Source organism: Azolla caroliniana, unplaced genomic scaffold (assembly GCF_043228905.1).
Source record: "Azolla caroliniana isolate FFs.n. ecotype wild unplaced genomic scaffold, voAzoCaro1.0.p SCAF_7, whole genome shotgun sequence".
In the NCBI taxonomy this organism is placed as follows: Eukaryota; Viridiplantae; Streptophyta; class Polypodiopsida; order Salviniales; family Salviniaceae; genus Azolla; species Azolla caroliniana.
In genome coordinates this window covers 16,902,361-16,918,356 of record NW_028230442.1, presented here as the reverse complement: position 1 = coordinate 16,918,356, position 15,996 = coordinate 16,902,361, and the positions used below count along the sequence as shown (strand labels likewise).

General features: G+C 39.6%; 1 protein-coding gene across 1 annotated transcript in view; it reads right to left on the bottom strand.

Annotated features, from left to right (window-relative positions):
• Window positions 1–15,734, bottom strand: part of LOC147862087 (Zincin-like metalloproteases family protein) — a 33,100-nt gene extending 17,366 nt beyond the window's left edge. The window contains exon 1 of the mRNA XM_087322460.1: window positions 15,547–15,734. Coding sequence (XP_087178586.1) covers window positions 15,547–15,694 — 148 coding nt within the window. The 5' untranslated portion in view covers window positions 15,695–15,734. The remainder of the gene's footprint in view (window positions 1–15,546) is intronic.
• Window positions 15,735–15,996: the final 262 nt, after the last annotated feature.

Below are 15,996 nucleotides of genomic sequence, written 5' to 3'. Positions count from 1 at the left end.
CCTACAAATAGCAAACTTTTCTTAATGCCAGGTACATACCTAACATCTTTGAGCACAAGCTCTTGACCATTATCCAAAGACAAGTGTATGGTTCCAATACCATCAATATTGCAAGCACTATTGTTACCAAGATAAACTTTTCCATAACTACCTGCATCAAATGTGGTAAAGCACTCCAAACATGGAGTAACATGAAAGGAAGCCCCAGAGTCTACTATCCATGTCTGTGTCAATCCATCATCGATTGACAATAAAGCATCAATAACATGTGTTCTGGTGATTTGCATCTCTTGAACATGAGCTATAAAGGCATCACCTGTAATACAAAGTACATCACCATCTTCACCAGATAGGTCTTCAATGATAACATTTGAAGCCATATTAGCTTTCTCTGTTGTATTAAACTTATCCTCTTTGTTTTTCTTCTCTCCCACATTCTTCTTCCTTTCTAGTTCCATCTTCCAATATCTACAATCAGGTTTCTTATGACCTTTACGGCCACAATGATAGCATGTGATATCTTATTGTTTTCCTTTCCCTCTACTCTTACTTCTATTTCTTTGTCCTACATTTGGGTTCCTCTTATCATATATCCCCCCCTAATATTGTATGTTGAACCACTACCTTCTCCGCTAGATTGTCTTCTAATCTCTTCATGGAGAATAGAGCCCCGCACACTATCGAAGGTCAAGGTGGGGCTATTAGATAGTGAAACAACTAATGTTTCCCACAAATCCGGTAAAGTCATAAGTAGGAAGATAGCTTTGAGCTTGTCATCAAAAGCTGGTAATCCTGAATCTTGTAGTTGGGAGAGAGTACCTGTGAATAACGATAGATGCTCTGTTGCACCTTTACAACTCATCAAGCCTCATACTGACAAGTTTTCTCATCAAATGCACTTGATTCACAGGAGTAGTATTCTCGTAAGTTTTCTTAAGTTTCTCCCAAACTTGATGGGCAGTAGTCAAGCCCTTTATATCTACAAGAATTTCATCAGAAACAGCCATTTTAATATATGTAATGGCTTTCTTATTCAAAGTGTTCCAAGCATCATTTTCCATGCTCTCTGGTTTCTTTTCTACGAGAGCATCTTCACAATCTCTTAGAAAGAGGATGCCCAGCATACGCTCTTTCCACAATTCAAAACCTTTTCCATCAAATCTCTTGATTTCAAAGAGGTTTTTAACTTCAGCTGAAGTGGAGGCCATTGCTCCCAAGATTTATGACAGATGCCTTCACAAATTGAGCAGAATACCAATAGGAAAGGGTTTGACAGATTTTTTATTTTTTAAATCTGTGTTTTCTGTTGATTCTGAATCTAAAGAAAAACAGCAAAGCAGAGGAAAGAGATTTGGCTCTGATACCAGTTAAAGGTAAAGAGGGATGTTTGACAGATCAGCTATTGAGAGATGACGTTCAGCAAACAGGATTGTAGTAGAGATGAGAGTAGAGACACGCAAATCTTTAGTGTACCCAACCGCCTTGATTGGTACACAAGAAAAAAAGGTTATTATATTAGTTAACCTTACAAAGAAAGTGGTGTGTTCACATTACAAAAGGAGGTGTCCTGTCCAGGTGAACAATGTGTTCACATATACAAATAATTACCTAATTTGTGAACTACGGGCCTTTACACCTAACATATTTTACTATTTTTCTACTCCCTATTTCCTACTCACTTCTTTATTGCTTCGCTCGGCCCTACCCATTATTATTTCACCTCGTAACCGTTTTCCGTCCTTTTTACACTTGGTCGTCCGAACCGGCCAACATTGTTTTTCAGTAGGACGAGCGCTTCCCATCTGAGTATTCATGATGTTCGACTTGTTTGGAGCGAGTTTTCTTCTTCTTCTTCTCTGAGATATAAACTGTGCAAGATCGCTGCTACAGCAATCAGCCGGTTCTTCGTGAACGACGGCATACACAACACTCATGGATGGGCTTGGATCAAGCTACCAATCGCTCTAATACCATGTAAAGAATCAAGTGTGATTTTGTGGAACGGAATAGATGTGTGTGTGTGTGTGTGTATTGGAGAGAGAGAGAGAGAGAGAGAACACACAGTATATAGGAAATATTAAAATTGTATTAACAAGAACAATGCCAACAAATACAAAGAGAAGGTGTTTATGTGGTCACCTTCTCTCTATATTCTCTTACTAGAACTGCCTCTTGAGGAAGAGGTAGAGACTTAACTACCTACTAAATATGTGTCATAGGACTTAACTTTTATGACACTTAGTTATGATACAAGGAAGTGGGATGTTCACACACTTGGGTATTCCTGAGGTGTGTTCCCACACTAGGGAAGTTAAGTTTGATTCTCAACATAGGCACACCATACTTCTTGTTGAACGATTGAGGTGATTGATCTGATTCGTCACCCATTCTCATGCTCTTGGCCTCTTGCTCAATTATCTTGCCCTTTTTTTCTTTTTGCTGGTGTAGCACCAAGGTGACACCACATCAAAGGTTTCTACATGCCGTGCAAGACTCTAATTGCTAGACGACACCTCAGGTCTGGTCAGCTTGAATGAGGACAAACTCTCTACCAGTTCTCTACCCATAATGGTCGCCGGTCTCTCTTCTTCTTCACTCTCAGAATCTCCATCAGATCCATTTGTTTCGATCACGGTGGGGGTCACCGATGCCAGGCCATACCATGATGTTGCTTCATCAAATATCACATCTTGGCTTATTCAGGATCGTAAGCATCGAGCATGAGACGAATTGCGGGATCATAAGCATTTAATCTTGCAATTCATTTCATTTTCCACCCAATTCTTTAACTTAAGAAAGTGAGAGAAGACCTCACTTTTTTATTTCATCGAGCATATCCAAGTATGCCACAAATAACCGTCAATGAAGGTAACGAAGTACCTACACCCACCAATTGTCTCGTTCTGAGTCAGGCCCCATACATCCAAGTGGATGATGTCGAGCAGGCCTTTACTCACATTCCTTTCACTCGGGAATGGATGCCTATGTTGCTTGCCTAGCTAAGACGCCTCACATACATTATCAAGATTTTTCAAAGTAAATTGTGGCAATCCGTGCACAACTCCTTTTGTTTGCATCGATCGGAGTTTACCGAGGTTTACATGGCCAACCCTTTTGTGCCACAACTCAACATCAGACTCAGTCTTGAGTCCCTTTGCATACATTGTTGTGTTCACCTCAATCGCATCAAGCATAAACATGCGACCTTCTCTTCTTGCATGAGCGATAAGCTGGCCCTTATCCTCGATGAAGCAACCTTCCTGGTTGAATCGTACTTGCATTCCTTGCAAATTTGGTCAACCGAGAACAAATTCTTTGTGAGAGACAATGTGCACATTTGCAATTCCAAGAGCCACAAACTAAGTTGTGGTTATTTGATACACTTGTCATACCAACTCTTCTCTATGGAGTAGAAACATGGGAATCGAGTCTTAACAAGGCAAATCACTGGAAAGATTTAGAGAGACCTTTAGTGTTAATGATGCCCGCATGATAAGGAGCAAAGCATCGGTGCCCCATGACATAATCCGGGCAGATATTGGAGCAACACCTATAATCACCACGGCATTGTTCCGATCAATGACATGTATCCAACATCTTTGAGAGCTCCCTAAACAAAGGTACCCTAAGTTGGCACTTATGTCATTAAGACAACTAGCTGAAAATGGAGACATTCATTGTTGGTATGCTGAAATGTAGCAATGGTTCGAGTCACATGGCATAAGTATAAATGCACTACCCTCATTCCAATATAGCTTGGACTCTCCCCATCTAAATATGACCAAAGTGGAAAAGAATAGAGTGACCCGAACTGATAATATTAACTTGGAAAACAAGATAACATGGATCAGCCCCAAAATATCACTTGGTACGAAGATGGGCCAGTGTGATATGGACATACATCTATCCTATGTGTTGTGCAGTGTGATACGGCAGCTGTGATCTTTGTCACATCAGTTAGAGATTGAGGTAAGCAGATATACACAAATACCTCTAGAAGAAAAAATTTGCCAATTGTGTCATCTAGGAGTGGAACCCGAAGAACGCTATGTTTGTCACTATAGTGCCTTTTATGAAATCAGAGGGAGGTACCATGGCCTCTTTAAACAATGCTTTGGCCCGCTACGCAAGGTAATGGAATATGAGGGCCAACGGTGCCTAGGACTTTTTTTGCTAGAACTCAAGAGACATAGGGAAAAGTTGTTGGAGGACAATAATACAGCCACACAAGCTCATCCACAAAAAACAATCACAACTTTCTTTAGCCCATCACTCCTACTAATGCTACAAGTCAATCAAGGGATACACAAATGGGCTCCTAACCAGGACATAACAAAGGGGTTACATCAGGCAATAGAAATTTGTCGTGCACATAAGCCCCAGCCCCATGGACCACGACCTCTACACCTTTGTCATTGATAGATAAAGACCAGTATCTTCCACCATCACAAGTGCTTCCCTCACTTCGCAGACCTCTCCATTTTGGATCGACCTATACTAGAGATCTTTCGAAGACAAAAGTTATAATACATCTAACTTGGGAATCTCACATGTGCCAAAAACCAGATTTTTTTGTCTCTTTTTATCTTATTTACTTTTATATTTACTGAGGTTTTATTATGATTTGTTGCTCTCAAAGACTAGACAATACTTAAGATGTAATCTCTTGTTTGGTTTTATAGGCCATAATGGCCTCTTAAAAGACATTAATATTTCTTTCTTTCTTTCTTTACTAGGATTAGCCATGCATAGCGTTCAAACAAACATACATCCACTAGATATAGTCCTCTTATGTTGATGTATGGTTTTCAGCCAATTGCCCTAGTAGATGTCACGATTCATTGTGATATATTAGACAGTACACGCAATTTTTTGCAGGACATGAACCAATGTTGCATATTGCCAAGGAAAATGTTACGACAACTCAAGATCACGCCCGATTTTATGCTAATCAGAATAGACGTCCCCATACATTTACTATTGGTTAAAAAGTTTTTTTGCGTGACCCTACTGACTCTACTCTACGTCATTGTCTACAGGCAAGTGCACTAAGTTAGCCCTGTTAGGTGTAAAGGCCCGTAGTTCACAAATTAGGTAATTATTCTTATATGTGAACACATTGTTCACCTGAACAGGACACCTCCTATTGTAATGTGAACACACCTCTTTCTTTGTAGGGTTAACTAATATAATAACCTTTTTTTCTTGTGAACCAATCAAGGCGGTTGGGTACACCCAAAAAAAAAAATCTGTGACTCTACTCTCTGTTTGTTGAACATCATCCTTCAATAGCTGCTCCCTCAAACATCCCTCTTTACCTTTAACTGGCATTAGAGCCAAATCTCTTTCCTCTGCTTTGCTGTTTTTTCTAAATTCAGAATCAGCAGAAAACACCTCAGTTTTTCTTTCAATTCTTTCAAACCCTTTCCTATCAGTATTCTAACCAATTTCTGAAGAAATCTGTCATAAATCTTGGGAGCAATGGCCTCCACTTCAACTGAAGTGAAAAACTTCTTTGAAATCAAGAGATTTGATGGAAAAGGTTTCGAATTGTGGAAAGAGCATATGTTGGGCATCCTCTTTCTAAGAGATTGTGAAGATGCTCTCGTAGAAAAGAAACCAGAGAGCATGGAAAATGATGCTTGGAACACTCTGAATAAGAAAGCCATTACATATATTAAAATGGTTGTTTCTGATGAGATTCTTGTAGATATAAAGGGCTTGATTACTGCTCATCAAGTCTAGGAGAAACTTAAGACAACTTACGAGAATACTACTCCTGTGAATCAGGTGCATTTGATGAGAAAACTTGTCAGTATGAGGCTTGATGAGTCAAAAGGTGAAACAAAGCATCTATCGTTATTCACAAGTACTCTATCCCAACTACATGATTCAAGATTACCAGTTTTTTATGACAAGCTCAAAGCAATCTTCTTACTTATGACAATGACTTTACCCGATACTTGGGAAACATTAGTTATTTCGCTGTCTAATAGCCCCAACTTGACCTTCGATGGTGTGCGGGGCTCTATTCTCAATGAAGAGATTAGAAGACAATCTAGCGGAGAAGGTAGTAGTTCAGCATACAATATTAAGGGGAGATATAATAACAGGAACCCAAATGTAGGACAAAGAAATAGAAGTAAGAGTAGAGGGAAAGGAAAACAACAAGATATCACATGCTATCAAGGTGGTCGTAAAGGTCATAAGAAACCTGATTGTAGATATTGGAAGATGGAACTAGAAAGGAAGAAGAATGTAGGAGAGAAGAAAATGTTGGAGGGTGGCAGCTCCAGACCTGCACTCTCTTTCATATTTATTATCTTTGTACTACATTCTCTCTTTTCTTAGATTCTTCTCTCTCTAGAATCTGCAACTCTTTAAATGCCTTCTCTCTCTAGAATCTGCAATGCTTTAAATGCCTTTTCTCTCTTCTACCTTTTCCAAGATATTCCCTTTTATTCCTAGTTTTTTGTAGCTGTTTGGTAGTACAAGAGTCACTTAACTACCAAACAGCCATTTCACCCACATTCCCCAATTTTGTATAAATAGGCCATACCAGCCTCTTTTGTATAGTTTTTCATTTTCTTTTTTGCTGCTTAAAACAAGCTCTATTCCTTGGCTGTGTCTCTACTCTTTGCAACCATTTTTTCTACTGCTGTGCCTATTTTGTTTTAAGTCTTCCGCTGCTGCTATTAACAGCTTTTCTCACATGGTATCAGAGCAGTGAGGTCTCCATATCCTCAGCCTGATTTTCTTTTTGCCAAAGAGCACACAGACCTATCTTCTTTTATCCCTCCCTCCCAACCCTACAGAGGAGGCTCTTCTGTTTTCTTTTCCCCTTATCTGAGCCTCACCTAGCATCTAGGGAGAAGTAGAAAGACCCTGAGTATCTACTTACAACTGCTGTAAATTGTCCAGCTGTAGCTCAAGAGGAGGATATCCATGGCCTCACATGCCACCATTGTTTCATCAACCATTCCCCAACTCCCCAAAGAATCCATCTTGGATGGGAACAATTACTTGGATTGGGAGCTACAAATAAAGACCTTGCTACAATACCATCGTTTATGGAATGTAGTCAATGGTAGTGACAAGAAACCACCAGTAACTTCATCCTCTTCAACCAAATCAGTTGCTGGCTCATCTAACGCTGAGATTGAAGCTTGGCTAGATAAGGATTCTCGTGCTCATGCTTTCCTCATGTTTAATATTAAACCGAGCATCGCTCGTCAATTTCAAGATAAAGATGACGAGACAGCCAATGAACTATGGACAGCCATCAAAAGGAGGTATCATCAAGCTAATCATGCTCAAATGATAGCTATTGAAAGCCAACTAGCAAATCTCAAGATTCATGACACTCCCAACATCATGGATCAAATAACGGAATTTGTCACTCTCCAAAAGGAACTAGTTTCTTTGGGAAGCAAGTCCACTAAAGTTGAGTTTGTGCATCGTCTAATGATAAAGTTGCCTGAGTCATTCTCAGCCTTTTGTGACACCATTTCTCTTCTTCCCAACACACCTGACATGAATACATTTCTTGGTATGCTACAAGATAGGGCAACAAGGAAGAAAAGTGCTCAAACTTCCAATGAGACGCTTCTACATGCGACAAGTAAAGGCAAGTGGAAGCAAAATGGTAACTCCTACAACAAACCCAATCCAAGACCGCCAAACAACCCAGCTTACAAGGAGCTCACTTGTCATTATTGTGGCTACAAAGGTCACATTCAGCCAGATTGTCGGAAAAAGAAAAGGGACAATGCTAAGAACTCTTCTTCTACCAGAAATCAACCTACACCGAAATCCAACTCGGCCCACTCAGCCAAAGAAACAGTTTTCCTTGGCATTGAGGAACATACTTCACATTTGGCTGGACCAACTACTTCAACCATCGATGAGTGGTTAGTAGATAGTGGTGCCACTTCACACATGACCTATGACAAATCCATTTTGCATGATGTGAAGCCTAGCTCTTCCCAAATCTCTATAGGAGATGCCTCAAGCATTGAGGCTTCATGTGTGGGTAATGTGTTTCTTGACAATTCTTCAAGTGAAGAACCTGTCGTTCTTCAAGATGTGCTACATGTGCCTCGCATCTCTACCAACCTACTTTCGGTTTACAAAATCACCAAGCAAGGTTATGGAGTCTACTTTGATAGCTCAGGTTTGGAAGTGATTGACACCAACAGCCTACAAATTGTAGCTAGTGGCACACAAGAAGGGGGTTTATATCACCTAAAAAGCTCCCATAGCCCCTTGGAAAACTCCAAATCTCATCTTCTTCATCTTCTTCAAGGCTCTCATGCCTTGGTGGCACAAGAAGATCCCACGTTGTGGCATGCTAGGTTTGGTCATCTCAACTATGATTCTCTTCAAAAGCTCTCCTCCCAACTAGTTGAGGGTCTTCCTATTTTCAAATCTCCCAATACCCCATGTGTTGCTTGTCTTCATGGCAAGCAACATCGAGAGCCTTTCCCTCATGAAGCCACTCATCGAGCAACATCTATCTTGGAGTTAGTGCACATGGATCTTTGTGGTCCCATGAAAACCACTACTCTTGGTGGTGCACACTACTTCATGCTTATAATTGATGACTTCTCTCGCAAGGTTTGGGTTTATTTTCTTGTAGAAAAATCCCAAGCCTTCGCAAAATTTCAAGAATGGGTAGCTCTCGTGGAGAACGAGACATCGAAGAAAGTTCGAAAGATCAGGTTGGACAATGGTGGAGAGTTTATCTCCAAAGCTTTCCACCATTTCTGCTCTCAACGAGGCATTGCTCAACAATTTTCTACACCCAATACTCCTCAACAAAATGGAGTCGTGGAAAGGAAGAACCGGACAGTCCAAGAGATGGCTCGTACGATGCTATCTCAATCTGATCTTCCTCTCTCATTTTGGGGTGAAGCTGTCAACACAGCAGTCTACATCATCAACTGCTGCCCAACAAAAGCAGTTGCTAGAATGACGCCTGAAGAAGCATTTACAGGTGTAAAGCCCTCAGTATCTCATTTTAAAGTCTTTGGTTGTGATGCTTATGTTCACATTTCAGATCATAAAAGGACGAAATTTGAGTCCAAAACCAAGAAATGCAAATTTCTTGGTTACAGCACACAATCTAAAGCATACAGGTTATGGGATTGAGAGTCAAAGTCCCTAGTCATATCTAGGGATGTTCATTTTGTGGAGTCTCAGCCGGATGACTCTAGGATTTTACCTAAGTTCATGGTTGAAATCCAAGCTCCTCCGGAATCTCCTATTTTAGACGAAGATGTCTCATCTTCAAGCCCCCCATCTCCTCCTACTCAATCTCTAACTTCGCTAACAATTCAAACCTCTCCCTCAACTCCACTTGTTTCCACTCCCTCTACAAACCAGCTTCCACCACTTCCCAAGTGGCTTCAAGCCACCATTCGTGATTCTCATCTCTCCGATGCTGAACTTCATGAGTATACATCTGGTTCTCGAACACGTAAGTCACAACGGCCTCTTCACTCATGCAATTTTGCCTTATTGTGCACTGTTGTGCAATCAAAAGAACCCACAACAGCAAAAGAGGCCCTTGTTCTTCCAAAGTGGAAAGCAGCAATGGAAGTTGAACTTGATTCCATTGAGCGGAATCATACATGGGAGCTGGTCCCACGGCCTCCACATCGACAAGTCATTGGATTGAAATGGATTTTCAAGACCAAATACCATGCTGATGGTACTTTGGATAAGCACAAGGCACGTTTAGTGGCAAAAGGCTACTCACAAGTTGAAGGAGTGGATTATGAGGAAACTTTTGCTCCAACAGCAAGGTACACATCTATCCGATGTGCGCTTGCACTTGCTGCTCACAACAAATGGGCCATTTTTCAAATGGATGTCAAGTCAGCCTTCCTTAACGGTGACTTGAAAGAGGAGGTTTATGTTGAACAGCCTCCAGGTTTCGAGATTTTAGAGCAGAAAAACACGGTCTACAGGTTACACAAAGCCTTGTATGGCTTAAAGCAAGCTCCCAAAGCTTGGCATGACAAAATTGATAGCTTCTTTCTCTCTTTTGGGTTTCAGAACTGTTATGTTGACAACAATCTCTCTCTCTCTCTCTCTCTCTCTCTCTCTCTCTCTCTCTATATATATATATATATATATATATATATATATTTCCCACTTCCAAGGCATGCCATTAATCAGCTCCTCGGTCGACTCAATGTTTGATGGCCGTTCTAGAGCTGAGAGGAGGTGTTGGAGGGTGGCAGCTCCAGACCTGCACTCTCTTTCATATTTATTATCTTTGTACTACATTCTCTCTTTTCTTAGATTCTTCTCTCTCTAGAATCTGCAACTCTTTAAATGCCTTCTCTCTCTAGAATCTGCAATGCTTTAAATGCCTTTTCTCTCTTCTACCTTTTCCAAGATATTCCCTTTTATTCCTAGTTTTTTGTAGTTGTTTGGTAGTACAAGAGTCACTTAACTACCAAACATCCATTTCACCCACATTCCCCAATTTTGTATAAATAGGCTATACCAGCCTCTTTTGTATAGTTTTTCATTTTCTTTTTTGCTGCTTAAAACAAGCTCTATTCCTTGGCTGTGTCTCTACTCTTTGTAACCATTTTTTCTACTGCTGTTTAACAGCCTTCTCACAGCTTGGCTGTGCCTATTTTGTTTTAAGTCTTCCGCTGCTGCTATTAACAGCTTTTCTCACAGAAAAATAAAGATGATAATTTTAATACAATAGAGAAATCTAATATGGCTTCAAATGTTATCATTGAAGACCTATCTGGTGAAGACGGTGATGTACTTTGTATTACAGGCGATGCCTTCATAGCTCATGTTCAAGACATGCAAATCACCAAAACACATGTTATTGATGCTTTATTGTCAATCGATGATGGATTGACACAGACATGGATAGTAGACTCTAGGGCTTCTTTTCATGTTACTCCATGTTTGGAGTGCTTTACCACATTTGATGCAGGTAGTTATGGAAAAGTTTATCTTGGTAACAATAGTGCTTGCAATATTGATGGTATTGGAACCATACACTTGTCTTTGGATAATGGTCAAGAGCTTGTGCTCAAAGATGTTAGGTATGTACCTGGCATTAAGAAAAGTTTGCTATCTGTAGGACAGATGGATTTGCATGGTTACACCACATTATTCGGTGGTGGATTATGGAAACTAAAGAAAGGATCGTTTCTTGCTATTGCTGAATTTGACTCTCGTTTAGAGCTTTGGCATAAGAGATTAGGACATATGAGCCAAAAAGGACTTGAGGTCCTTTCTACCCTAAAAAAACTTGACGATAAAGGATGAAAGCTGGTTTTTTATAATGATTGTCTATTTGGCAAACAAGTGAGAAATTCTTATTATTCTAGTGCCTCTCGTAAACCAAATGTGCTAGATTTGGTGCATTCTGATGTATGTAGCATGCCTGTAAAATCTTCGGGTAGTGTTGCATATTTTATTTCCTTTATCGATGATTATTCTAGGAAGATTTGGGTGTACTTGATGAAAAAAAAAGGTGATGCATTTGTGACTACCCAAAAAGGGACAAAAGGTTTTGGAGGATGTTGTAGTCACATTGATCAAGATCAAAACACAAGATAATCCTACAAATATTTTCACAATCTTGGCAAAGCTCAACATGAGCATTGTATATAGTTAGTGGGAGTTACTTGAATATTCACATCGGACCTTTAAGTGGCAGGTTGTTAGGTGTAAAGGCCCGTAGTTCACAAATTAGGTAATTATTTGTATATGTTCACCTGGACAGGACACCTCTTTCTTTGTAGGGTTAACTAATATAATAACCTTTTTTTCTTGTGTACCAATCAAGGCAATTGGGTACACCCAAAAAAAAAATCCGTATCTCTAGTCTCTGTTTGTTGAATATCATCCCTCAATAGCTGCTCCCTCAAACATCCATCTTTACCTTTAAGCCCCACGATACGGTGGCCCCTTTGAAATCCTTAAGCAAGTTGGTTAATCAACTTATCACCTTGCCTTACCCCATAATGTTGGTATTCATCCTGTTTTTCACATTAGTTGTCTAAAACCATTTTTAGGTTCTGGTGATAACATCATTACAATTCAGGATCTTGTAACATTAGAGGATTTTTCTTACAAACCTCATGTTCCTAAACGAATTCTTGATTCTCGTACTAAACTTTTACGTTCTAAAGAGATTCGGCTATTCAAGATCAAATAGATGGATAAACCTATTGATGATGCCACATGGGTACGCAAGAATACTCTTAAGGCACAATTTCCTCACTTTATATGGCAAGAGTGCAATCTTTTGAAGTAGAGGTGTATATTGTGGACACATAACGTAGGTGAGGGTAGGTCACTAATATTTACATAAGCGAAGGGTATGTTCACTAATGTTAGAAAGGGACTAATGTGATTGGATAGAAGGAATGATAGGTGCATGCACTATCATGATCTTAATAACCAATGAATGGAGAGTTTTTTAGAAAGGCACATCTATTCAAGGGGCCTAGGAAGAGGTACACATATCGCGAGGATCGTGTTCTCTTCCAAAGTATTAGTTATCCTAATACCCGGCGGTATGGGACGTGGGTGGTAGGTTGGCTATGTCTTGATCATAGCTCAGGGGTGGTCGGGTGGAACAGGTTCTTCTATCCAATATATTTACCTTATTTTACTTATTTCGGTCTATTCATTAGTAATAGACTCTTAACAGCTTGGCATGTAGTTGTAGTGGCACATTAAATTCCTCTGCATCAACCATATGAGCAATTGTTGGTCTAACAACAACCATGGCATGTGTGAGTGATCCACAATCTGATGCATGCGGAAAACCTCTCATATACTAGCTACATCATTATCTTTTAGCAATCATTCTTCGTAAACTTGGCATGTAGTTGTAGTGGCACACTAAACTCCTTTGCATCAACCATATTTAACCTTCTAATACATTTTTAAAGTATTTGTCTTGACACAAATAGAGCAATCACTACTTCCCAGCTCTTTTAGTCTTCATGACCAAAATGTGCTCAGCGTTACCAAGATCTTTCATAGAAAATGCAGATATCAACGGCTGTTTTAGAGCATTTGATGTGCTCTTTTCCTTCCCAGCATGCAACATATTATCAACATACAATACAGAAGGTTGTCATCAAATTTCTTCTTGGTGTACAAACGAGGATCTGCATACTGCCATTTCAAACCTTGTGAAAACATAATGGAGTCCAACTTCTTATATCATTGTCTAGGGCTTGTTTCAGCACATAAAGACATCTATTCAGCTTGCAATTTTCTTTGTCTGGAATAGCAAAACCTTTTGGTTGCTTCATCTAATAGAGCCCTAAATCAAGATCGATTGCACACACGAGGAAAATGGGAACTTTTAATCTCAAGCAAGGGCACACATGATTATATCTGCCTCTTCTTTGTTTTCATTGGGAGACAAGGTGGGAAGGAATGGATTTCCTACCTTTGGGAAGCTCAACCGAATCACAAGTATCATTTGCATGCAAGTATTTTATTTCTTCTTGCATTGCCAGCTCCAACTCACTTTTGTGCACATAGATATTGCTTCTTTAAAAGTTAGAGACTCACCCCCCATTACTCGGCATGATATACTGCAAGGAAGGATAAAATCTTTGTGCATAACTCTCGGGCAAGTCGACCAGATCCCTACTATCATTTGCATGCAAGGGTTTTATCTCTTCTTGCATTGCCAGCTCCAACTCGCTTTTGTGCACATAGATATTGCTTCTTTAAAAGTTAGAGACTCAACCCCCCATTACTCGGCATGATATACTGCAAGGACGGATAAAATCTTTGTGTATAACTCTCGGACAAGTCGACCAGATCCCTACTATCATTTGTATGCAAGGATTTTATCTCTTCTTGCATTGCCACCTCCCACTTGCCTTTGTGCTCACAAAATATTGTTTCTTTAAAAGCAAGCAACTCACCCTCATCAGTCAGCATGGTATACTGTAAGGAAAGATAAATTCTTGGGCATACCTCCTAACTCATGTAGACTTTTTTACCCACTGTTCCACATTCTCAGGCATAGGTTTTACACAAAGAGGAATCACAAAATCATCATATTGGGATTGTTGTCCATCATTCACAACCCTGATTTCAGTACATTCTACAGGTTGCTCATTGTCATTACGGGCATTTAATAGCTGTCCAACATCTTCTGGCATGACTACCACAGGCTTAATGTTATTTGCAGCCCTATGTGGTGCATTCCTAAGACCTGTTTTCAGTAGTTATGGTGGCTATACATGCTGAAATTTGACCCTCTTACTATCATCTTCTGAGGCAGCATTATCTTTGAGCAGCTTTGCCTCATTAAAACATTGTGGTTGCCTACTACCTTCTTAAACTAAAATAACCAAATTTTGTAGCCCATTTCACCTTCATCGCGCTATCCCATGAAAATGTCTGTCATCAAATCAGCATGAAGATTATTTTGCAAATCTTGCCAAAGATGCAGAAGTAGCCATGTGAGTCAGGCTTGCCAAATCAAAACCTCTTTAGAGATGCCATTTTTTAGTGTAATGTGAGGAGATCAATTGCACATATGAACTACAATTTTTATATCCTCTCCCCAAAACTCTTAAGGGAAGGTGTGGACAGAATGCATCTCACTTTCTCATACAATGTTCAATTATAATGTTTGGCCACACCATTAGAAGACGACCTAGATGGGGCTGTTAATTCCCACATTATAGCATGAGAATCACAAAATTTCTGAAATACAGAATATGAACTCCCTGCCATTGTCTTTATGCAGACATTTCAATTTTCTACCTGTCTAGGTAGTCAAAAATGCATGAAATTTCTAACACGCAGAAAAGGTATTAGTTTTATTTTCCAATAAGTAAATATAAATTTATCTGCAGAAATCTTTAACAAAAGAAACAAAGCACCTCCCATAGACTCGCTAAACATGCTACGTACATCAAAATGAACAAGGTTAAAAAATTTCTCCTTGCAAGACATACCAGAGTACATGATAACAAATGCTGGATAAAAAAGACAGTGGAGAGAGAAATCTTAGGAGGAGAGAATATCTACAGGTTCTAGGACTTTCTAAATTCTAGAATTTTGTATCTAATCTCTAGAATCTTAATATTTGGGATGTCATAATGATTCTGGTTAGTGACTCAATTTTCTTTTTCCAGTATATTTTTATCAAGTCAAATGGCATAATAAATAAACCATTTAATGCTCGCTATTATTGTGATCAAATGTAGTCTTTCTTAACGTTACTGTTTTTTATCATATTCTCCAACAATAAAAGAAATATACTGTATATGTGTGACATATTACACTGTATAATAGCCTTGTTTCTGATTAGAAACTCTAACTTCACATTGAAATCCTAACCTCGCAGAGAGTACATGATATCAGAGTGTCGGCATATATCGAGGTTTCTCGTAGACTCATTGAGATCATGTAAGTGATCAAGATTTCACATGTTTCTTTCTATTTTTGCTTAATGTTCTCCGAGGCGACTAATTGAACCAACCCTAATAACTTCACACGGAGAAAACATGAAGTTACCTCTTCTGAGGAACCGAAAGATTCGAATGAAGATATTGCTAGCGAGGACAGCACCAACGGCAAGTCCTGTTATCTGAAAAGCCATCTTCTGCTGGTGATGAAGACGGTGATGGCGACGGTGATGAAGCTGATCTTTTTTTGTCGCCATAGCTCGATCCCTCTGTGTGTGTGTGTGTGTTCCTTCTTATGAAACCATAGAGAAGAAGCTATTTTCTTCTTCTTCTTCTTCTTCTTCTTCTTTATTCAAATGGAACCATTTCAAGTTTGTGAAGAGAGAAAAGATGGGGTTTGGGTTTTTCCATTTACCTGAGGTCAAGGTCAAGTCTCTATGACCTTCACCTCTCTCTGGTCAAGATTGGGTCCCTCTGTCAAGTCAAATTCAGGTCGATGTGCCATGTATGATCAACTTATATCTACAGTGCATGGTCAGCTAAGATCTACCGTGCATGG